General features: G+C 40.4%; 3 protein-coding genes, 1 long non-coding RNA gene and 1 pseudogene across 7 annotated transcripts; 3 read left to right on the top strand and 2 right to left on the bottom strand.

Moving 5' to 3' along the window:
- Window positions 1–2,361: 2,361 nt before the first annotated feature.
- On the top strand, window positions 2,362–3,644 carry LOC121741345. The gene is made up of 6 exons (XR_006037838.1): window positions 2,362–2,486; window positions 2,651–2,723; window positions 2,880–2,941; window positions 3,041–3,093; window positions 3,165–3,297; window positions 3,523–3,644. It is a non-coding gene; the product is annotated as an uncharacterized LOC121741345 (long non-coding RNA).
- A 3,361-nt stretch (window positions 3,645–7,005) lies between these two features.
- On the bottom strand, window positions 7,006–10,263 carry LOC121742594 (transcription factor VOZ1-like). 4 transcript variants are annotated; one of them, XR_006038080.1, is made up of 6 exons: window positions 10,130–10,263; window positions 9,552–9,803; window positions 8,928–9,068; window positions 7,990–8,518; window positions 7,251–7,889; window positions 7,006–7,178 (listed from the first exon to the last, which is right to left on the bottom strand). XR_006038080.1 is itself a non-coding variant. In XM_042135785.1 (5 exons), the coding sequence occupies exons 2-5, from the start codon at window positions 9,780–9,782 to the stop codon at window positions 7,333–7,335; spliced, it is 1,458 nt and encodes a 485-aa protein (XP_041991719.1). In that variant the 5' UTR covers window positions 9,783–9,803; window positions 10,130–10,263; the 3' UTR covers window positions 7,006–7,332. The 4 variants fall into 4 exon arrangements, 2 of the variants coding, with proteins under 2 accessions (XP_041991719.1, XP_041991720.1); XR_006038081.1 differs by having other exon boundaries at window positions 7,006–7,161; XM_042135785.1 differs by having other exon boundaries at window positions 7,006–7,889.
- Window positions 10,264–11,206: 943 nt separating this feature from the next.
- On the bottom strand, window positions 11,207–14,593 carry LOC121811460 (annotated as a pseudogene).
- Window positions 14,594–18,245: 3,652 nt separating this feature from the next.
- Window positions 18,246–20,046, top strand: LOC121741207. Its single transcript, XM_042133910.1, has 2 exons — window positions 18,246–18,734; window positions 19,000–20,046. The coding sequence occupies exons 1-2, from the start codon at window positions 18,466–18,468 to the stop codon at window positions 19,766–19,768; spliced, it is 1,038 nt and encodes a 345-aa protein (XP_041989844.1). The 5' UTR covers window positions 18,246–18,465; the 3' UTR covers window positions 19,769–20,046.
- A 3,698-nt stretch (window positions 20,047–23,744) lies between these two features.
- On the top strand, window positions 23,745–24,717 carry LOC121810750 (zeatin O-xylosyltransferase-like). Its single transcript, XM_042211491.1, has 2 exons — window positions 23,745–23,890; window positions 24,348–24,717. Exons 1-2 carry the CDS (start codon window positions 23,745–23,747, stop codon window positions 24,715–24,717), a joined length of 516 nt encoding a protein of 171 aa, XP_042067425.1.
- Window positions 24,718–25,079: the final 362 nt, after the last annotated feature.

The following is a 25,079-nucleotide window of genomic DNA, read 5'->3' as shown; positions in this document are numbered from 1 at the left end:
TTGATCGGAGTTTGCGTGACCTTATGAGAGTATGCAATGAGTTGAGCATGGAGATGTCATTTGGTGGGAAAACTGTTGTTTTGGGGGGTGATTTTAGACAGATTTTACCAGTTGTGCCTAAAGGTAGCCGACAAGATATTGTGAATGCTACTATTAACTCACCATATCTTTGGAGTAGTTGCAAAGTTTTGAGGTTGACTAAAAATATGCGAGTTCTTGGTATTAAATCTGGTGAGGAAGCATCGAAATTGAAGGCATTTTCTGAGTGGATTGCATCTATTAGAGATGGAGTTATTGGTGGTCCTAATGATGATGAAGTCAGTGTTGATCTTCCTACTGATATTGTATTGCCCGATAGTGGTGATCCTCTACAGAACATTGTTACATCTATTTATCCTTCGTATATGAACAATCAAGATTTGAGCTGCCATTTGAATGATCGAGCTATACTTGCTCGAACGTTAGATGTGGTTGACTAGGTTAATCAATATATGATTTCTTTGGATCAATCGGACGGCCGTGTTTATTTGAGCTCATATAGCATATCTAAGTCTGATCAAAGTTCTAATGGTTTTGCGGAGATACATTCAGTAGAATTTTTGAATAATCTTAAGTGCTCTGGTACACCAAATCATGAGTTGTTGTTGAAGATTGGTATTCCTGTTATGTTGTTAAGAAATATAGATCATGTTAACGGATTGTGCAATGGGACACGATTGATCATTACGCGTTTAGGTGATCATGTTTTAGAAGCTAAAGTCTTGAGTGTTGATAATCAAGGCCATAAAGTGTTGATTCCTCGGATGTCATTAACACCTTCTGATCCTAGGTTGCCTTTCAAGTTTCAACGTCGACAATTTCCTTTGTCGGTGTCATATGCTATGACAATTAACGAGAGCTAAGGTCAATCTCTTGCGCATGTGAGATTATTCTTAAAAAACCTATCTTTAGCCACGACCAATTGTATGTTACTGTGTCTAGAGTCACAAGTCGTGAGGGATTGAAAATATTGGTTTGTAACGATGAAGTTTCTGGGCCTATGTATTCTACCGTTAATGTTGTTTACAAAGAAGTTTTTCAAAACTTATGAATGAATGTTTCTGGGAAGATGGAATACAAGTAAGAAGCCATATCATATTTTGGTACTTACTTTTGTTTTATTGCTAAGTGTTGTTATTGATTAAGTCTTTGTTTCTTTCATCTTCAGGGTCAGGAGAAATGAGCCGGCAGTAAAAGGACCCATAACATTTGATGCAAACAACACTATCATAATTTCTCCTGTGAACTTCCAGTAAAATCCGATTCATTAGTTTATTTGATCCCTCCACTCTCTGCAACATTCCTCTTGTAGGTTACTAATCCGAAGTATGATGGATGTTGTTTCTGTATCCACATTAATATTTTAGATTGTTTTGTTATAGTGTTTCACTGTTGAACTATATGCTTTATCACATGCTGACGATGTGTGTTTGTACTTTTTCAGTTGGAAGCCAAATTGTTTTTAATTTGATTGTACTACTAGTCAGGGGAAAATTAGAAGCACCTAAATTTAAGTATTTGGATTCAAAAAATTGCTATAAGTTGGTGTATGATAGTACATCATAGATCATACATGTACATCATTATTTTTGTGTACTTAGTTTTCAGTTTTCACAATGTTATTCGAAAAAATGTTCCATTTTATATTTATTACGTATTATCTCAGAAAAATCTCAATTCTACGTAAAATTTGATTTAGGTTGATATTAACAGTCGATGAAACAATGGGCTAGCTTGCCGACTTCATAGGTTGATTTGCCAAAAATAAAAAATAAATGTAGCTACCTGTTAAACTATAATTTACCAAAGAATTTGATGAGTTGATTCATTGTTCCGTCACCAAATTATGGACAATAAATTTGATATGGTTTGCAGTGCTCAAAATTGGAGGTATGCAGCAAAGCAGTTCGTGAAGGCTTATCCAGATGATGTTTTAGTACATTGTGAGCTCAATTTTTTTGCAGTAATTTGCTAGCTTCTTTATTCAGTGCTTGCTTAATTTGTTGCTTGCTTTGCTTTAAGCCAAGATTTATGTTACTAGGTAATTAATCAAGGCTCCTAAACTATTTGTATAATCCAATCTTATGATTTCTGTCCTTTTACTTAATCTAATGAAGTTACAGAAAGTGATTTGCTTGATTTTTGTTAATTACTGGATGATTTTTTAACAGATTATACATATATTTTAAACCCCTATTATTCCTTAAAAATCAACCATTTTTCTTTTATCATAAGATGATACTATCTTACCACAAGAATGAAGAATCCACATTTTCTTGATCTTATGAAACTTATGAGTTGCATTGGGTGAAGTCAGAAGCTGTAATTCTTAACCTAATCTCGATGAACATGATCAATCTCGACGAAGGGGAGTTGTTGCAGGGCTCGAACCTGTGAACTTCATTACCTTTGCAATGCCTCATCTTGGTTCGAGGGGGCATAAACAGGTGATCTAGCTAGCTTTGGTAGCATACACTTTATCTTAACTGTTAGTTCTGTTTGATGTGGTAAATCTCTATAAAATGTAATGCTACTTAGATTTTTTGATATTGATGAGTGGGGTCTGTTGTTTGTGATTCTTTTCTGTTAGTAAGGGTGATTCTTTGTGCAGGTTCCTGTTTTCTGTGGTGTCTACACCATGGAGAGACTAGCAACCCGTGCTTCGTTTCTACTTGGTAGAACGGGTAGGCATTTGTTCTTGAGTGATTCGGATGATGGAAAATCTCCAATTCTGCTCAGAATGAGCAGTGATTCTGAAGACCTAAAGTTTATGAGTCTTTATCTGTCTTTTTTTAGGTCCTTCAAACTGTATGACTGAAAAACTTTGATGCTTGCTGCAGATCCGCGTTGGCGTTGCAGTCATTTAAGAGGCGTGCAGCCTATGCAAATGCACGTTTTGACAGTATCCTCCCGATGTTACTAATTTAAGTTGGGTGTCTTCTCCAGTTATAGAAATATAAAAACATCTTAGTTTGTGTAATGGCCTTGACACCGAACCTAGATATTGTGGGGTGGAGTTCATCATCACTGCGTCGTCTGAGTGAGCTCCCAAAGGTACAGATCACCACTACTTCTGATCTATGCTTTTCTGAAGGATCAAACATCTCACTGTGTGTTTTTTGTAGTGCCGGAGTCTTGAGAGAAACGCTAAATACCCCCATATCGTCAACGAGGAGAAAGCAAACTTCGTCATCAGCCCTCAAGGAGAAGTTCCACTGGAAATCAAAGCTGCTAGAGGCAGGACAAAGGATATGGAAGGTGTGTGTATTCTTGAAAATTATTGAATTTGTGCCAATACACACTCCATGATTCATTTGGCTCTACTGAATTTCTTTGTTTGCTACACACTGTTTGTTTCCTCGTGTCTCTCATCATAATATATGCGACATGGCATGGGACGACAGTCGTCTATGTCAATGAACTTAATGAATCATGCTAACTACGTTGGAAGTTGTTGACATTCACCTTCTTTTTACATTGTAGAGACGATGATCAGAGGGCTGACTAGGCTGAACTGGGAACGAGTCGATGTCAGCTTCACCGGAAGTATGCAATGGCTTCTTGCACACAGCACAATTCAGGCAAGCTTATTGAGGCCTTCTAAGATGCACAATACTAGTAAACTATTTAGGGGGGCTTTTAACTATTGAGTTGTTTTTCTACAAACTACTTTGTGTTCTCAATTCCTCTGTGATCATAATGATAGGTTAAAACTCAAGGTATCAATTCTGAGGGCGCGGATGTCATACAGCATATGATCGATAACTTTGTATTGTGAGAGATTGTATCGAGCCATGTTTGTGTGCAGATGATTGTCGGGCAACGAAGTGCAGCTTAGTTTTGTTAGATTCTGGTCTATCATATCCCAAGCTTTTTAAAAATTAAATGAAAGATTACAAAATTTTAATTTTTCTCAATTTTTCATATAGTCAAAATCGAAATCGATATTGTAAAATCAAATACTGACGATGCAATAAAACAAGTACTGTCATTTTGGTTAAACCTAAAATAAATAAATAAAATTAACAAAAAATCCAAATGATAGGCCCTCTCTTTCTCTCAACTACTTGATCTCCACCTCGTCGACCATTCTATTTAGTTCTTGACTGAGGAGCATCGATTTAAATAAAAAAAATGTTGTGTTGTTGTTACGTCGGTTCAATTTTGATCATTATGAGACAATTGCAAAAGTTTACTTATTTAGAAATCTAAATTGATTCAAAATTCCTTTTTGTGTTCTAACAATATACTATACAGATGGATCTGAGAAGCCATGTTTTTATACATTTGATAGACCAGGCTGGTCCACTGGTGCACCTCCCATTAATGCTGCAGAATTGTTACTTTTCCCACTTACAAAAGTAGTATCATTTGATCATATACATGTTAGATTAAATTTAAGATTAATAAAGTTTTTATCTTTGATAGGCTAGGATGGTCCACCTCCCCTTATTTTGGTGTGCCATTGCAAATTACTATTAAATTTCATTTTATACACAAAATATAAGGGAATAGTATCATTAAATACTGTGAGAAAAAATTATCGTTTTTAATTTTCTATTAGAAATATGTGGAATAAATGTATCAAATTGATATAAACCCTAGACCTCTTTGTGGCTAATTTCCGATGTGATTCATGTTACACCTCTAGATTGACTTCTATCTGGTTTAACCCTAGTGCTAGAATCGCTACATCGATTCACACCAGCAACCACCACAAGCCCCGTCTCCGTCTCCTATCCTTCATAGTCTTCATACAGACCTGAGCAATTTCAGAGTGGGCAGTTGCGTCAAAAACAAGAGTTGGAAAGAATTTGAGATTATAGGTAAAGGATCAAAAAGTGTTGATGGATTCTCTTAGGCCATCCGCAATGGGCGGACGATGGCACGCCCGATGGCGCGCATCGTCCGCGCCATCGATCGTCCGCGCCCATTGCGGATACGGACGATAGGTCGCGGACGATCGTCGCGGCCGATACTAAGGGCGCGGAGGATGGCGCGCCCGATGCCTATCGTCCGCGCCATCGTCCTCCCCATTGTGGCGTACACGGACGATGGCCGCGGACGATAGACATCGTCCGCGCCATCGTCCTCCCCATTGTGGCGTACACGGACGATAGGTCGCGGACGATGGCACGCGGTTTGGTTTTCTATTTAAAGAGCGTTTGTCATTCATTTGTGCATACCTCTACATATTCTCTCTCACAAATCCAACCAATATGAATCCCGGCGACGACACCAATAGTTCTAGTTCCTCTAATGAGTCCAGTAATAGCATAGATATAGCATTAAATGCAGTCGTTGAAACGGCGATGACGCATTGCTATGCGTTGATGCAGCGCCAGGCGGCAGCGGCAGCGGCCTCTGAGCAAGTCCATAGACCTATTCGACATAGGTCGTATATCCGACGCGACCACGCGGAAGCTCACACACGTCTGGTTGAAGACTACTTTGCCGATCAACCGCGATGGGGCCCGGCTGTTTTTCGGCGCCGATTTAGAATGTCGCGGTACCTGTTTCTCAGCATTGTTCGGACATTGTCTTCACGTGATGAATTCTTCACGTTTCGGGAGGACGGCATCGGCAAACCCGGCCTTACACCATTGCAAAAGTGCACGGTTGCACTCCGTCAGTTGGCCTATGGCACCACGGCGGACCTTTTCGACGAGTACCTCCACTGCGGGGATTCTACAGGCCGCGATTGTCTGAAGCGCTTTTGCCGGGGGATAGTAGAGGCTTATGGCGACACATATTTGCGCAAGCCGACTGCCACTGATTGCCAGGGTCTGATGCAGATGCACGAGACGGCGCACGGGTTTCCTGGGATGCTCGGGAGCATCGACTGTATGCACTGGCAGTGGAAGAATTGTCCGACGGCGTGGAGAGGCCAGTTCACAAGTGGATACAAGGGCAGCCACCCGACGATGGTCCTCGAAGCCGTCGCTGACCATCGGCTATGGATCTGGCATGCTTACTTCGGCGTAGCCGGGTCGAACAACGACATTAACGTCCTCAACTCGTCCACCCTCTTCACCGATCAATGTAATGGCAACGGCCCGGCCATCGAGTTCACTGCCAACAGACGCCAATACCATATGGGGTACTACTTGGCCGATGGCATCTATCCACGGTGGCCTGTTTTTGTGAAGACGGTTAGCTGCCCAATTGGTGAGAAGAGGGTTTTATTTGCGCAAAAGCAGGAGTCGGCGAGGAAGGATGTCGAGCGGACATTCGGCGTGCTCCAATCACGGTGGGCAATTGTGAAAGGGCCGGCTCGTTTCTGGTTCAAGGATGTCATCGCCGATGTCATATATGCGTGCATAATCATGCACAACATGATAGTCGAGAATGAAGGCGGAAGCATCACCGATTGGAATGAAGATGATCGTGCATCTAGTTTGGCCGGCGCGTCGACCGAGCCACCCGATAGAGGGTTACCGTTAGGCTTCAACGAGGTTCTATCTAGACAGGCCTCAATGCGCAACCAACAGGATCATGCGCAGCTCATGAACGACATGATCGAAGAAGTGTGGGCTCGCAACCGCCGTTGTTGAGTTCGCGTTTTTTTAATTCGCATTGTAATGTATTAATTTTTATTCAATGAAATGAAGTTTTTGAAATTCGTATTTTAATGTATTAATTTTGTTAAATTCGTATGAGTTTTGTAATAAATATTAAAAAAATGATGATGTGGCGCGCCATAGGGCGCGCCTTAGGGCGCGTCTTAGGGCGCCCCACTGCAGGTGAGGAGGTAGAAGGATAAAACTGCTGACGTGGCGCGCCATAGGGCGCGCCTTAGGGCGCGCCTTAGGGCGCCCCATTGCTAATGCCCTTATACTACTATTGAAGGATATGCGGGTGGCGGCGGATTTGCATACAAATGGTGGTCGTGGTGTCACTGGTGTAAAGAGAAAGAAATCATACTCCATCATTTTAATTTTCTAACAATTATATTTATATAAAAGATTTATAGTACAAGTGAAGAAAAGGCATTGCAGAAGTGAAAAAAGAGGTTGCATAATTACAAATTGTCAGGCTTGAACAAATTCTCCTTACAAAGTTGCACAAGAAGTGCAATTAGTATCCACCATAACCATTTGTCGCCCAATATGTTATCAGTACCTATTACAACCAACTACCTATCAACAAAAACGTAACAATTTAGCAGGCAAAAAAAAGAAGAGAAAAAAGAAAACAACTTCACCACTTGCCTGGAGGCGAGGCCGAGTGAAATCAAAGAGCAATTATATGTACTCGGATAGAGAGAGCCTCTTTTCGTTCCCAGAACCATCATCATGTTATGTAGTACCCATTGATATCTTCCACAAGATAATCGTATGGTGCCCCTCTTGTATATTCAAGCCCTTCACCTGGATTTGCTCCCATTGCGTTCGAACCAGAGTAAATTCTCCCACTTCCCTCCTTCAAATTGCTCTTTCCCCTTCCTTTGACGACTCGCTGCTTCTCATTTGGGAACTCAGCACTCAGCCTGCCCATCTGCTTTTGCAGATCAGCAACAGAATCATTGCCTAACTTCCCTTTAGGACTCTTCTTGCCATCAACACGCTTTACTTCAAGTCTGTATAATGCGCACACATCATACTTGTTGATCTCGTATTCATAAAGGTGCCACTCAAAATTCTCCATCGGCTGAGGATCCATGTAGTAGGATCTCTTCAACCCTCCAAATTCATTCATCACTTGTTTTCGGGACTCATGCCAACCCCTCCCATTATAATCTGGAAGTGATCGCTGCTTCCTGTTACCACTCTCAAAGGCTCTGCGCGGTTTATCAAAAAACAGCCACTCCCTGATTGTTTCGCCATCCAGAACAGTGAGATCAAAGAGCTCTGCCCAACAGAACAAGTAAAACAGTAATAAGCATAACATGAAAAGGATATACGATCAGGATTCAGGAGCCACATAAGAGAAAGAAAACAACCCACTTACCAGGTGCATTCCAAGGAGATTTTGTTGTAGCAGCACCCTCACACTCAGGAATGCCAACATCTTTTCCTTGCGCCTTTGCACCAAGTGCAGCAAAAAGTAAATTATCCTTTAAGCCAATGCCTCTCGGTCGAACAACAGGAGGCCTACCAAAATAGCCTTCACTAGGTGCAAGCCCAGCATGATAGATACTGCAATAGTCATCAGACTTTTGACACCATTCCAACCCCAATGCTGGTCTAGTGCAGTCCCAAAGGGCACATTTTGGCCCCAAGAAAGCAGACGGTGGGGGGCTGATATTTGGTTGATACCCAGAAATCTGAGGCATAACATCCTCACCGATGAACCCCGTGCCATCAAAGCCTATAAAATACGGCTGTTCAAAATCTTGATGGAAATCATATGAATGATAATCTAGCTGTGAAGGCACATTCATATTGTTCATTTCCATGTTAACTCCCATGGCAGCATTTTTGCATTGCTCCACCAACTGGAAGCCTTGTTCTTGAAGACCCTTGGTAATATTAAAATTCTGCAAGAAAAGGACGAGCAAAATGGATGAGAGGGACAGCCAGATTTAGGTGGCAAGGAAGATTTAGGAATAGACAGACATCCACATACTGAGGCCGCAAGGAAGATTTAGGAATAGACAGACATTATTTGTGAATAATAATGAGTAGAATTTTTACATATGCTCATTGAACAAATAGTAGTAAAAGGACTAGCATTTAGTTTTAAAATAATCCAAGAGCAACACTATTTGGTTTAGTAACAACTGTTTTTATCATTCAGGGCATACACAAAAACAAACTTTTTAATTTATATCATGGAGCAAGTGTGAAAAATGGCTGGCAGCCTATCTAAAGTTCCGGATTAGAAAATATCATGATAACCATTATTAGAAGACATCTAAGAACAAAAAATAATAGCCATATACTAACCTCTTGAGAAGTATATCCATTAACAGCCTTCTGTGCATCAGGGTCTGGTTTTGGTGCAGCTAACGCACTAGTTGCGTCATCTTCCTCCTCACAAAGCTGCAGCAGCCGACAAATATCAGATGAAAAACCAAGGCTCCCTCCCTGTACAGTGATCATCCGTCAATTGACTCAATTCAAACCCAAAGTCTCAATAGTTGTAGGGGTGATCAATGCACGTCTTTGATCATTTGCATGATAAACTAAAACCAAGACAAAAATAGTTCTGCAAATACACCATATTTGGAAGATGAAAGGCACAAGAAAGAGTCTACTCAATACCTCCTAACGCAAACCACCGTACGCTGATCAGCGGGCTGGAAGTTAAGTGAAAATAATTACATGGTGACCAAATGCACACATAAAAGCAGAAAACTGGACAATCAGTCAATCAACAAAGGGATAATGCCATGTGCCATCCCAAGAACTAGAAATAAATAAATGCATAACTCATTGTCCTCAAGCTGGCATCATCCGGACTCAACTGTTAAAATCCAGGTTATACATCACAGAAATCAAGAAGAGAGGATCTTATGAAATGTCGATGCAGATATAAGCATAAATCTAGGCCCCCTTGCCAGGGAATACCTGCTGCAGAGAAGAAGCTGGGGACGGCTCGTTAAGCTCAGACTTCCACTCACGAAGCATCTGGTGAACTTGCTCTTCAAGCACAGCCACATCAATTGACCGGCTCTCCTTCCTAGCTGATTGGAGATCACTAAAGACCCCCTGGAGATCATCCACGCGATTCTTCGCCCTGTCCTTGAAGAGCTGGTGTGATGTGGACTTGCATGCCGCGCTCTTCGAACCCTTCCCCATCAAATTAATACCAGAGAATTTCTGCAGCAGCCACTAACGGATCAGAGCAACAACTATAAAGACCCATCCAAGTAAGTAAAAGCAAAAAATCCCCAAACCCTCTCAGCAAACCAAATCCTGCCCCTTCAAAAAAATCCCCAACATATTTCCAAAGGAAAAGGAAAAGGAAAAAACACGCAAAAGTGATGAACGATTTAAAGAGAACACAAAGCTAAATCTACAAATTAATTTCAATTCTAACAAGTAACAACGAACAATTCACAAGCAAACCAGACAATTCTACCTAAACAACAGAGACATACCAAATTACAAATCAGATCACAAAAATTAGGATATGAAGCACTTGCCTTGCCTATGTGCGATGAAAGAGAGAGAAAGTACCGGTTGGAAGTGGCGAGATAGAGAAGAGTGGGCACTGTCGTGACGACTGTGTCAATGGATGGTAAAAGTAGAGGGTGTTTTTATTTTCCTCTTTTTATCACCAATTTTCTCTTTTATATATTGGGTACAGAGAATTGATGCTCTGCGCAATTGGTGAAAGCAATGCAACTTTCCGAATCTACCCCTCCATATATGTTTCTATCTACCATTACTGCCCTTCGCTCTATATTTTTATCGATAATAAAGAATTTATCCCTTTAGAAAAAGATGAATATTTAATGAGTTGTTTGTGTGTCATTAACATGATAAAGGTATTTCTCTTTAAATCATAAAATAACTCTCCTATAATTAATAAATTTGTGGTTGGATTTTCACACGAATCAAAACTATTTTTAATTGACTTGTTTAACAAGTGGACCAACCTTTTTATTTCAACTAACGTCGTTGGACCATGCATACGAGTACTACTTTGCATCCTTTTATTTCTAATAATTTATTGTTAACTATGAAATTTAGTAGTCTTCATATGGTTTTATAAATTAGTAACATTTCTCTGTTTACAGAAACACTAGGGTAGTAGAGTAATAATAATTAGATGCATAAAAAAATTTAAAGCAAACTGTAAACCCCAAATTTTGACAAACAAACTCAAGACTGTAAAACCCAAATTTGAATATGACAGACAAACTCAAGACTTTTAAACAGAAAGCTACATAAAGCATGGTCCATTCATCTTTGATTAAAAAGAAAACAACTAGCCTACCTAAAAATTATTCAAATTAAGTAATTGTAGAATACGAACATATTGACAACGGGTTTGCAGTTTTACAGCCACCACATTTATATTCTAAGTTATACCCCATAACTAGAAAGGGCAAAATTACAATTATTGTTAAAGTTATAAGTCTAAAAACATTTAATACACTCATATAATTATGTAGCAGATTGCATTAAAGGAGAAAGTTAGAGCATCTCATCCACCAATAAAAGTTTGTAATGTGTGTGATTGAGGGAAAAAGAGGGTAGAAAGAAACGCATAAAGCTTAAATCCCCACCCACAAATATTCTCCTTCTCTTCACATACACCACCGAATTATACAATAATCTTTCAAACAACAAGCACCTTCAAAATGTTTTTCTTTGCCTGTTTTAGACATCAAATATCACTAAACAATTGGCCAAAATGGAATTACATTCCACCACCATCATTATCATCATCACTATTTATCAAAAGAGAATTCTTCGAATATTTTTCATGATTCCATGCCAAAAACTCCTGTGGCGCACCCAGCTTTTTAACTTTTCATCCAAAAATATGGCAAGAATTTGTCCTATCTTCTTATCTTTTACAGTGTTCTTGAAAAAATGGGTATAAAAGGAATAGGTGAATCAGGGAGGCTACTGATTCAAGAGTGTATCACCCAGTATTAGATGAATTATTAGTGATTATAGCAGATCAAGCTACAGGTGTGGGCTTGGCTTCAGCTTGGGCCTGTCTTAAACTAAACACTCCGGCAAGGCCTCGCGCCTTGGCCATTTGTTCGATCTCTGCTAGTTTTTGCTTCAGAAGCTCTACCTCTTGTGCTAACTCTTCATCCCGTTGCCTCATTCCCTGGAAATCATTCAGTTTTGAGTAATGTGTCAACAGCACTACTAGTGATGACTTTCATACAAACGTTGCTCGAAGCAGAGCTTTTCACTGTAACTCGTTGTTCTGGTTTTAAAGCAACCTATAGGAATACGAAATTGTTTGGACAGCTCGCTTGTAAGAAAGCAATTCAGATGCTAGAAAATGTGGACAATAATAAGAAACGCTTGACTGCTCTGTCTTGTTCATTGAACATAAGGCATAGAAGGTTTCGTCAATCAAAAGAAACTCAATGCACACATAATGAACGCAAACTCAATTAAGAAAAGATGCACAAAACCAAAGTATAATCACCTCCATTTCATGCCTGCGAACTTCCTCCTTTTTTTGCTTCAGATCTAGCACTTCTCTGTACCTCGAAGATCAGAGCAGCCACTGCCACCTGATCATGTAATTTGGAACATCATCAGAAAAGGAGAATCAGTCATGTAGTATGCATTGCGTTGAATTTTTACAGATGGATGGCTTAGCTACAAAGCTAGTCATGAGGTATAAAATGAAAATGCCTTCAATCACAATTATCAAATACTGAAACTATTACTCTGAAGTTACACAAAGAGAAAGTAGAAGAAGAGTCGTCTATACTGTAGTCTCTAGAGGTAGTTCTATGGCTCCTAGTCAGCATAACTCATTAACATTATAATTATTTTCAGATACTCTAAATCCACTCAAATAAGGCCGCCAACAATAATTTCATAGAAGAAGTTCAACCAGTAACTCCTTTGAATGCAGTAACAGATTTAAAAGTTTCCAAAGCACAACACAATCCATTCATAATTTAGAATGGAGAAAGGCTTTTTTCTGGCAAAGCTCAGATAACAACCAGTAAGTGCAGGTGCCCAAACAGTAATGAATTAAAAAAATGGTGTGATAAATTATGTCCATGCCCATGGGCATAAATTTTGGCCAATCTCTAACCTTCTTAGGTAATTCACAAATATTAGTTCAGAAAGTGCTGACCCTGCACTATCTTTCTTCCTCATTTTTAGGACAAGTAGACCGTAGATGACCATGAAACCAGTTTTGAACGGTAGACTGCAGTTACTTAAAATGACTAACAAATCTTGAATTACTGATTTGTCATAAGTATTCTAAAGGCTTATTATGGTTCTCGTTGCCAATCAAAATCAGCAGAATATCAAAGATTATAAGCCTTTAAAAGGAAGATTAACTCAAAAACAATGGCAAAGGATGCTTTAAACTAAATGGATTTGTTAGTTCTCAGTGGAAACCAAAAATTCACGATATGGCCAAGTAAATAACTGCTGGAAATAAAATGAATTGGACAAGATATCTGTGCAAAATTTTTATTCTTTTGACATTTTCCTGGGCTAGTTTTAACAAGTTTGTATACTTAACCACGACTTCCCCCCTCCCCCCCCCAAAAAAAAATACCAGCACGGTAATGTTACAGTTGAATTACCAAATGTTCAAGTCCCAACATATTAAAGAACTAAAATAATTCAAGAAAATTCAACACAGATAAGTAGCTGAACAAAATTTGAAGCTGGAAGAAAGATACCGAGAAGACAAAAAGTTCCCCCATGAGATCAACTGCAGCTTGAACAGCCTTCTCTTCATTCAGGGGTCGGATTTCCACATCTGTTGCATGACCATATATGCGCCTTTGCATGGTTGTTGTGATCCTGTGATTAGCCTGGTTCAAGCAATAAATGAAATAAGGCACTTCAAATGCGGTGATGATCAAGCACATTGGGTGACATGACACCTGAACCAATCATTGCTAGTCCACTAAGATAGGTAAACTCCTAGAGAGCTTCAAGACTGTAAGTCAGCAGATACAATAGAGCACATACTATTATTTATGTGGTGGGCGAATCAGAGGAGAACACAAAGATGGAGATTTTAAAAGAAGGCGAAACCAAAAAAGAAAACGATGAGAGTGAGACAAACGTCATAAGATTACACATCCCACAAATCACTGAACAAATACGTAAAATTAAAGCAATAAAAACCAACAACGGTCTGATGCAATGACTATGGTGTCCAACAGAATAATACCACTGACAAACCGAGTGAAGTCTATTAGAGAAAATCCTACATATACATGAGCTAAACTAAAGGTACAAGCCAATGGGAATATGAACATCCAAGAGCCACAGCTCTGCAGTCATAACACGTATTACTCCGACTGCAGCAAACCAGTTCCCTCATTGGAATCACATTCCATTCCTTTTCACTTCACCCAGGCACTAAATATGCAGCAGGAAATGAAACATCTCCCAGCAATGCAATGACCCGAAAATTGCTAAATCATGGGGTTTCAATCATAAAAATCGAATCAAGGCAGAAGCTAATCAATAGAGAGCCAAAATCTCAAAATTAGACAAAAACGATTTCGTTCTCGATCTCAAAATGTAGAATACCTGGGCTATGCTAACTATCGTATTTCTGAATTTGGGGTGAATCCCGGCCTGCTGCTTGAGTCTAGCGGCGATGGGTTTGCTGAGAGTTTTTAGGGCAAGCGTTCCGAGCTTCAGTAGAGGGAGCATTACTACTGCCGCTATTCTTCTTTCGTTCTTGATTGTGGTTTGGAGTCTTATTCTTCAAGAAAAGAAAGCTCCAACTTCGATTTTATACTAATAACATAAACACTAATGCTTGTGGATGGATAAACGGAGGGGGAGGGGTTGACTGATTCAGAGTTTCTTGTCAAGCAAGGCAAAAATAGAGATCAAAAGGTTGTTCAAGTTTGAATTATGATTGAAGAACACCGGTAAAAAGAAATGAGTGTGAATGGCGATGATATGAATCACCCGGCGCCAAGTCAATTTCACCCAACAAGTCCTGATTGGTACGCGATTTCCTTTTTATTTGTTGTAAATCGATTTAATGGCATATGGAATACCTCCTAATTCAAACAATTAGAGCATGCGCAGCTGTGGCGTCCCTCGCCACCGCCGTCCGTGCCGCTGGCACGGACGTCATCCGCCGCCGCTGCGCTCGCGCCGCTGGCATGGCGCTGCTCGATGTATCGAGCACGTCCGTGCCAGCGGACGCACACGTGGCGGCACGGGATTGGGCAACGGCGTAGCCGTTGCATTCAAACTTTTTTTTTAAATCGGTATTTAATTATAAAAATAAAAAAAATTATTTTCCAAATCCCAAAAATTATTTTCAAACTTTTTTATTTTTTTTTATTTTTTTCCCCAAAATCATCTATAAATACACACATTCATCACTCATTTATCACATCAATTCATAATTCTTATACAAACTATCAACACATTTTTAATTCGGCAACGAGTAGTGGTTTTTTTAATTTTTAGGATTTTAATTATGTAATTTTTAATTTTCAGGATTTTAATTATGTAATTTTTCATTTTTAGGATTTTAATTATGTAATGTTTAATTTTATTTGTCATTTGTAATATTTATTGTGGTTTTTAAATGAATTTTAATATTATGGAAATGTTATTGTTTAATTGAATTTTAAATTAATTGTGCTCGTCCTTGCGGAAGAGCACAGTTGTGGGTGTTGTGCTCTTGCCAGATAGCAGGCATGAATAGTACCGCCCGGGCCCACAACCGTACCGCTGGCAATAGTACGGTTGTGGATGCTGTTACAATCATCGAATTAACCGTTCCTTCAAATTTTAAGGGGTTAATGTTCCGTCAATTCATAATTCTCAACAACTCTACTTTCGAGTTTCCTTGAAAATATGAATTTAGAAATAACAATGTTAGTTAATAAGTATTGATATAGATGCTCTCTAGTTTTTATGATAAATTAGTAGTGTTGTTTGTTTTAGTATTTTATAATAAATTTTCTTGTAAGCTAATAAGCATCTTTGTTAGAGCATCCATATTGGTGTGGAATTCCCAACGGAATTCCCAAAAACACCTCCTGCCACATTATAAGGAATTCAGGGGCGGACGCAGAAATGAGCATTAATAAGGGTTATATTTTTAAAATATTATTTGAAAACAATTTTCTATGGGATTTAAATTACTAAAAAAGGCTTTAGTATAATTATATGTATAAATTATGAAAAATATAAAACTTTATAAAAGAAAAAATTAAAAATATAAATTCATTAGGGGCTAAAGCCCTACCCTCTCTCCACATGTGTCCTCCCTTGAAGGAATTCTCACTGCACTGCCACGTCATAAAGAATTCCCACTGCACAGTGGCGGAATTCCCGAAGGAATTCCCACAATTAAAAAAAATTCACAAAGTCACAAATTAGACAATTTCCGAAAGTAAACAATTTACAGAATTAAAATTTCGACGAGAATATGGAGAAAATGCAACCACTTTATTTAAAAAACATACTTCATTAAAAAAAGTACATAATTACTAAAAAAGTACATAAAAATAAAAACCGGCTTCTCACTCCTCGGATTCCTCGTCGCCAGTCCTCTCGCCTTCCCCGCCGCCGCCCCCCTCGCCGCCGCCGCCGTCGTCGCCGCCACCCCCTCGCCGTCATCGTCCGACATCCCGTCGAGCCCCAAATCGCGGCGCATACTATCGAGGAGGGACTTAAGCTTCCGCTTGTAATGGGGGTCGGTCGCTTGGCGCCATTCAACCATCGCACGTAACAAGGTTTCATGTGCGGCGGGCGAATGAGGGGTTCTCGGGATCGTTTTGGGGGGTGCTGCCGATTGGGCCTCGGCGGATCCGCTGGTGCTTACCCTCGACATCCGCGCCGTAGATTTTTGCCCAACCGGGCGACGGCGGCGCGCCTCCGATGTGGGTGTGGGGAACTCTGACTCGGGAGGGGGAAGTTCCGCGGAACCAGCACTGCTACTGTACTCTCCGGAGGCGCTGATCTTCGTCCGCTTCGGCCAGCCGGATTTAACACCCGCAGTGAACTTGGGCGAAGACTGCACCACAAGAAACAATGGCCAATACTTGAATTCCCCGAAGCCCTTCTCGGCGTCGGGGAACTGCTGATGAACCAGCAGCTTCACATCCTCGGCAGACATGCCGCTGGTTGCCAAGCGGAGGTTGTTTGTGTAAATGCCGGCAAATCGGCTGAGTTGCCTCTTCAACCGCTCACACTGTTTCCGGCATTGCTCCGAGTTGTCCGCCTTCTCCCTTTGCGGTTTGAACTGGAGGTAGCTTTGGCTAATGCGCCACCACATCCGGTCGATGTGCTGGTTCGCCCCCGACGTATGGATCCTCCACTACACTGATCCACGCCTTCGCTAATGCGACGCACTCGTCCATGCTCCAGACGGTCCTCTTGCTCCCGCTGGATCCCTCCCCCACCTTACCTCCGTACACCGGGACACCCCGTCCTCGCCCGGTCTTCCATGCCCTCCCTGACGCCGGTGGTGCGCTGGCGGGAGTATCCCGGACCAGAGAAAGCCCCAACTCCTCGAACGAGAACGTGTCGACGCCAGCGAACTTAGTCTCGAGAAGAGAACTCGGCGGGTTGTCCGTCGCCAGTAAATCCATAAAGGGCCGATAGACGTTGTCGACCGGCGATTGGGGGACCCCCTGCCTACTCCCCCATCAACGACAGGCGACCTCTGCATCTGGGGCATCATCCCCGTACTCGCCCCGGGCATCTAGGGCATCATCCCGTACCACGGCGGGTACATGTTGTAGTACTCGGGCATCATTCCCGGTGTCATTTGAGACTGGGGCATCATCCCCGGCATTTGAGGCATCGCAGCAGACATCGGCGTACTCCCGCCGATGGGAAAATGGGGCGCCGGCGACTGTCGTGGTGCTCCATTGTTGATTCACAAGAAATGTATTTTTAGAGAGAGAGAAACTTGTTAATACAAGTGGTGCGAATGAAATGAAGTTCAACAGGATGTATATATAGGAACCGAAAAAAAAATATTTAATGCATTAAACAGGAATTCCGCGCGGAATTCCGCGAGCGTCAACGCAATGGCGGACGTCCGAACGGAATTCCGCAGAACGCCGCGGACTTGCGAATTCCTTCGCGGAATTCCGTATCTGTGCCTGGGACGAGCAATGGCGGACGTCGGCCACGGAATTCCTGCACGCCGGTGGGAATTCTGCGTGGACGTCCGCCATTGCGGATGCTCTTACAATGGGATTCAATCCAAAGTAATTGACTTTGCCTAGTAACCCCAACTCGAAAAAAAATCTAAGATTAGTAGGAAGGGTTCGCTAGATGAGTAATCCGATTAACCCGCAACCCCAGTATGATTAAAGTAGTATATGGAGTATTTTATTTTCCTTAATATTTTATTCTTTTTTGACGAATATGATTTGTAAATTAATCACAACATCGACTTTTAGTAATTTTTGTTGAAACAAAGTAGAAGAAAAACGCTACATTCATGGAGAAACGTTAATAGAATATGAATGAAGCTTATCCAATGAAATAATAATAGGATAAAATAATAATAGAAGGGAAAAAGCAACGGTGGTAGTGAGTAAAGAAGAAGGATTTCCCCTCATTTTGGTGATCCTTTGTATATTACGTCTTGAATCAATTGTTGAGCTTGAGTTTGAGTATTTTTTTTTGTGGTGTGAAAGTTGTGAGTCGATCGATCGCACGCAGATGGCCACCACCCTCGGCTGACCCATCTTAATGTCTTTGAGCAATTAGCAAAGACCGTGTGTTAAATCGATCCATTTCTTCTTCTTCTTCTTAATTAATTACGACTTCTCAATCATCTGGAATAGGAGTATATAATTAATTAATGGCGTCTGGGGTGGTTTACCTGCGCACTAACCGTTTCGAGGTGAAGCTTCAGGGCATCACCTTCAAGAAGAAGAACTTCGAATCTCTCTGCAAAATCGACTTCCTCTTCCCCGACGGTAAGACGTGGGATGAGCCCCCCGTTGTCGGCCTCGATGTCATGTGCCATCCCCGCGACCCCTCCATCATCCTCCTCCTCCTCTCCTTCGGCGTCGGCTGCGTCATCCTCCGCTTTGGCGCCGGCGAATCCCTCCCCGCCCCCATCCACAGGTCCTCTTCACTCCAACATTCATGCATCATTCTATCTCATTTAGAAATGAGTTGATTCATTAATATAAATTGACATAACAAAACATATCTAAATCAGTATCAGTTTGTTGATTCATAAATATTATACAGTACTTCATATTTTATGATACCAACTAATATTAATAATCAGTTTTAAACCGGTGAATTCTCAAGTTCTCATTTTAAAATATATTCATAACATATTTTTCTCAAAATATCGTAGTGGCCAACTATTCTTGCCCCACAGGTTCCTGGCCGACAAGCGGATCCGCTTCGTCGGCTTTGGCATTCCCGAGAAAACCGAGCTCTTCCCCTTCCACGAATTAGGTCTGAGCAAGAGGCAAATAGACATCGGCTGCATCGCCGCTAGGGTTTACAAGGACCCTAAATACAAGCGCTACGAGCTCGGCGACCTCGCCCGCAAGGTCGTCGGGATCAAGAGGATGATCGGCCTCACCGAGTCCGCCTCCTTCGAGCGCCACGCACAGATCAAGTGCGCCATCTGCCAGCTCTTCGTCACCAGCCTCATCGCCATGGGCATGCTCCACAAAAAGAGGCTCCAATCTCCTTCCAAAAAGCCTCCCTTCGTCAAAAATCTCAATTCCCTCCAACTCCTCGCCGAGGGATGGTTCAAGCTTCCCGGCAGCAAGAAGACCCAACCGGACGGCACCGTCGCCGGCGCCGACGCCGAGATTAGCGAGCGGATGGAGGATCTCCTCGACACGAAGCACCGAGAGGATCCGTTCTCCGACTATTTCACCGACGTCAACGAGGACGAGTCTCCGGCGTATTCGTCGGGAGGAGACAACGAGAAAGGCGGAAACTCAGGCGACGACGAGTCGTCGTCGGGCGGCGGGACGAAGAAGCTTATAAAGGGAATCCTGAAGTGTCCATCGACAACGTTGAATCGGAGCGAGTCGTGTAGGTCGCCGGCGGGGACTTTATCGCCGTCGCCGAGTCAGAAACTGAAAAGGGCGAATTCGAAAGGGTGCAACGTAAGGTTTAAGTTCCAATAGCCATAGGTGGCTAGTTGATTAATACTACTAATAATGCTAATGCATTAGTAAAATTAGGCAACAATATCACTTTCCTTAATTTGCTCTCGTCTATGTAGAGTTGCTGCATGCTTTTTTGTTTCTAACTGTTCCTTTATTTTTTCAAACGCATTACCAAAAAAATAAATGTTCTAGTTGTTATGGAACGTGCGCATGGTACGTTGATTTATATAGTTTGTTTTATTTTTGAGGAACAGATTAATGTGTTTGGCTAAGAGAAGAGTTTTGTAATTTGTATACATTTATTATTTATATTAATCATATAATTATCTTTGGTAGAAGGTCTTTTTTTTTGTTCGAAATTTTTCATTTTGAAACACAGTAAAACGTGTCACTTTATTGAATCCGGGCATGGTTTTCTTTTCTACATTCATTTTATATGTAGTATTGCAGTGTAGGGTCCTCTTCTAATGCTTATAACACCATAATCCAAACTAAGACTAAATCTACACCTTTAAATTTAGAAATGAGTGGATGAGATTAAAGCTCACAAATTTCAATAAATAGTAGATAAAATATCAACAAAAGGATAATATCGTCGTTATGTTATCATATTACAATTTTCGTGGATGTTATTTTTTATATCAACATAGTGTATTACAAATATCAACAATATGACATGAGAATATCAACACAAGTAATATCAACACAAGTAATATCAACATAGTTTTATTGATATTTTACCTACATTATATTGAGATTTTGCATACACTATATTGAGATTTTTTTTTGCAATTGTTCATAAAATCAGATTATCAACATGTACGAAAATTGAAATATAATTTATCAAATTTCATCACTCGAACATCGTCGGAACATATGTAATTGAGATCTCGTTGGAATCCTTATAAAATTATCTTTGATTTGATATATTTTTTGTGAAAAATAATTTAAATCGAGACAGTTACGTAAATTTAAAGTTTTAAGATGATTTTGATGAGAGAGAATTGACATTAAGACCATTTAACTTTATTTAATAATTTTTTTAATTTAAAATATAATCCATGTGGCATTATTTCAACCACTAGATCTCCTAATCTAATGGCTAAAATTTAGTCTTAATTTGTGATGGCTAATTAGTTAGCAATTGATAAGTATATATTACTATTACCGAATTGGCGAATACCAATTTTCATTACAGCATTAAATTAAGGAAGCTTAAAAGGCCCATTTCATTAAACTGAGTAGACTGTAGATATGTTCTATTAAAGGCCCATTTTCAAGTCACTGGGTCCAAATAAGTGTAGCATAAATAGACCAACAAAGAATTGGTTAAAGAAAGTAATATGGAAATAGACGTCACCACGGTTCGGAACCGCCGGTTCCGATTCAAGAAAAGCATGAACCTGAACCGGCCCGTCCTAGGTTCGGCGGTTCCGGTTCCTGAACCGTGAACCGGCGGAACCGCGGGCTCCTATCCGGTTTCGAGCCGGTTCGTCCGGTTCGGCGGTTCAAGGTTTTTTTTACATTGTAAATTTGTAATTTAAGTAAAAATTGTAAATATACTTGCATAAATAAAATTAGAATAAAGCGATGTACAAATGCAATTTTATTGATACAAATTACAACTTTAAAATTACAAATTACAACTTAAAATTTACAAATTACAACTTAAAAATTATAAATTACAAAAGACTTAAAGTCTTGATTACAATTTACAAATTACATATTCGAAACAAAGGGGAGGAAAAAAAAATAAAGGAAAAGGACTTGAGCTCAACTTAAACCTAAAATTTAAGTTGAGATGCCTACGTATCCTCAATGTTCAATTGCATTTTGGAATCAAAGTCCACGTAGTTCTCTTACCTTGCTTACCTATTTGGCTTGATCAGAGGAATTGGTCTATTCTTCTTCGTCGGGGAAGTAGTCTTGGTCGGGTTGTACTACTTGATTGTCTCAATCCGGTTCTTGGTCTCTAATTTCGGCGGAGCACCAATCATCAAGTAACATGGTGGCTTCCATGTTTTGCCCGGTGAGTCTACTTCTTCTGTCGTCCAAGACGTGGCCTCTAACACTAAAGGAGACTTGACGGCGACAGTGGAAGTCGGAACCGAAAAGATCTCCTTGGCCATTGATGCAAGGATGGAAAAATCTTTCTCGTGTGATCCCCACCAATCTAGGACGTCGATTTGTTGGGAACGGGACCTCCTTCTTCCTCATTGAATGAAAAGTGTGAGTCAAAATATAAATTTAACTCACTTACCGAATTTGCCGTCCTTCCTCTGCTGCTGAAGCCGTATAGGTCCGCCAATTGGGATTGGGCGCCGGGGTCATCAACTTGGAAGAAGCCAAAGTTATGTGTTTGACGGGGGAGAGGGATGTAGGTCTCACTTGGTGGGTACTGTTGTACTTGGCTTCGTAATCGTGAAAGAGAGCCCGCAAGTCGAACTCAAAACTTCTTTGCAGGGTTGGGAGGTGGGGGAGGTTTATTTGGAATGTTTGGGCTAGGTTTATGTAGTTGTCGTCGTCCTCGTCCTCGTCATTCGATTGCAAAGCTCGGAGTGGTTCAAGATCAATAGAAGCCAAATTGTTGTAATAAAATTCTAAAATTTTTAAAGTACCAATTAGTTTCCATTTTGGATCCAAAACTTTTCCATTTTGGTTCCATTTTGAACCGCCGGTTACGGTTCGTCAAAATAGGAAACCTGAACCGGGCGGAACCGGCGGTTCCGGTTCCGGTTCGAACCGCCGCCGACGGTTCCGGTTTCGGTTCGGAACCGCCGGTGACAGTTCCGGGCCGGTTCGTCTGGTTCGGTTCGGTTTGGGGACCTTTATGTGGAAATGAAGATTCACAAAAGTAAGTCATTAAGAGAGTAATCTTAATGATTTATCACAAGAAACTTATTAAGGTCCGTACCAATTAAATAAATTTGATGCCTCAATTTCAAAATTTATATTTAAAAATTTATTTTTTATTTTTAAGGGTTGAATGTTAGTTGTTTATGTCTTCTTAATGAAATATAATTATGGAAAAAAAACTAAAAATCGTAAAGACAAAAATCATTGTGTGACAAAAATCATTCCCTAATACTACAATATATATACAGTTACAACATCACAATCTTATCTAACTCAGTGACAATTATCTACCCACCTAATAAAAGTGAAGTAGTAATCCAACTACATGACTACATTCCATTCGCTGATATGGTTGAAATTTTGAAATAATAACCTAAGCGTATAATATATATATATATATATATATATATATATATATATATAGGGATGTGATAAACTACAAACCCCCTAAGATACAAACTATGCAAACTCTAATCCTACACATTTATTAAAAATAATCAACGGTTAGTATAGATTGTATACATAATGTCAACATTACCTATATAATTGTTCACTAAGGGTAATTTAGTGATGTAACTAAGCAGCTCACATAATTAGGCGTTAAGTTGTGATTGAGAATCCAGTCAGTTACTCCTTTTCAACACCCACCCCTTAATCACGTTTCTTCTCTCCCCTTTCCTCCATTCGAACCCTTCGATAATCTACTGCAGTCAATCGCGTTTCTTCAAGGAACCAAGCCTCCAACAATCGTTCGAATAATCGGTGTTGACACGACCTCTGCTCCGGTGACATAAGTGCTAATAATCGGTGTTGACGCGACCTATGCTCCGGTGACATGAGTTCTCCGATGACCTTTGCACCAATTTTAATCTTCGTGATTTCAATTCAATTTTGAAAGTTAGGTAGAGCAATAAAAATTATCATGTCAGTATCATATTTGTAAATTATGCGTGCAAAGTTCAACAGCAACATACCTGAAATGCACCAATTCTCTATACATAATCTCATTAGCCATCATAAAAAAAAAGTTCAATGTTAGCAGTGGATAATGTCAACAGAATATTTGGGTAGTGTGTTTACTTTGCAATGTTAACGCCTAATTATGTGGGAATGTCAACAGAATATCAGTAGAACCACAATGTCAACAGAATATATATATCATGGGCAGTGGATAAAGTCAACAGAATATTTGGGTAATGTCAACGGAATATCAGTAGAACTACAAAGGCACCACACAAATGGCAACACGAAATTGGGAACATATCTGGAACAGATCAGTGAAATGTTATTGACAAAGTTAAGGAATGGTTGGAGTGAAATGAGGGCTTTTTGTAACCGATGCATGAATCACATTCCATAAACACCCCCAGTGACATAATTTGTGTTAAGCGTTGACATCCCCATATGCATCCCAAACGTGAACCGTTGATCAATTACAAGGAGTGTGTAGAATTAAAGTTTGTAGTTTGTATTATAGATATGAGTTTGTATTTGATCACACCTATATATATATATATATATAGGGTAGTGATCAAGATATAACTAATCTTAAGTGTATAACTAGAGAACAAATCTCAGCCACACATCTTAATGGAACAAATATTATTTATTTTAATTATATAAAATAGGCCAAGGGTATTTTGGAAATTACAATATGAAATTTAAATCTGCGTAGGTTTCCTTTCTTTCTTCTTCAAATCTGCGATCAAATATCCATTGATTTCCTTCCAAATCTGCGTAGGTGCAGCTGCTGGCGTAGCCGCAATGCTCGCCTTGCTTCCGCGATCGCGGGGGTGGAATTCGTGCGTGGAGAGCATGACGGCGGGGTGGCGATCGCGGCGTGGCCTATGCATTCCGACCAGCCGAGCAACGCCGCGCTGGTTGCAGATGTTTTGAAGACGGAGATTGTGGTGAGGGAGTGGAAGGATAGGGCGGGAGTAGTGAAGGCGTCGTTGATTGAGAGTGTCGTGAGGAGATTCATGGCGTCGGAAGAAGGGTGTCGGATTAAGGAGACGGCGGAGAAGCTGGGCGCCGCCGTGAGGGAGGCGACGGAGGCGGGCGGCGTTTCGAGGATTGAGTTGGATTCGTTCATTGCTCATGTCATTAGATAGGATGCATGCCCCATTACATGTCTAAGTAAAATCAGAACAAGAGTGATGTGTTTTGTAAACAAGAGTGAAGTAAAATCATAATAAGAGTGATGTGTTCTGTGAACAAGAGTGAAGTGTTTTGTGAACAAGAGTGAAGTAAAATCATAATAAGAGTGATGCGTTTTGTAAACAAGAGTGAAGTAAAATCATGGTAAGAGTGATGTGTTTTGTAAACAAGAGTGAAGTAAAATCATGCTAAGAGTGATGCGTTTTGTAAACAAGAGTGATGTGTTTTGTAAACAAGAGTGAAGTAAAATCATAATAAGAGTAATGTGTTCTGTGAACAAGAGTGAAGTGTTTTGTGAACAAGAGTGAAGTAAAAT

Source organism: Salvia splendens, chromosome 7 (genome assembly GCF_004379255.2).
Source record: "Salvia splendens isolate huo1 chromosome 7, SspV2, whole genome shotgun sequence".
NCBI lineage: Eukaryota > Viridiplantae > Streptophyta > Magnoliopsida > Lamiales > Lamiaceae > Salvia > Salvia splendens.
This window is presented reverse-complemented; position numbering and strand designations above follow the sequence as displayed.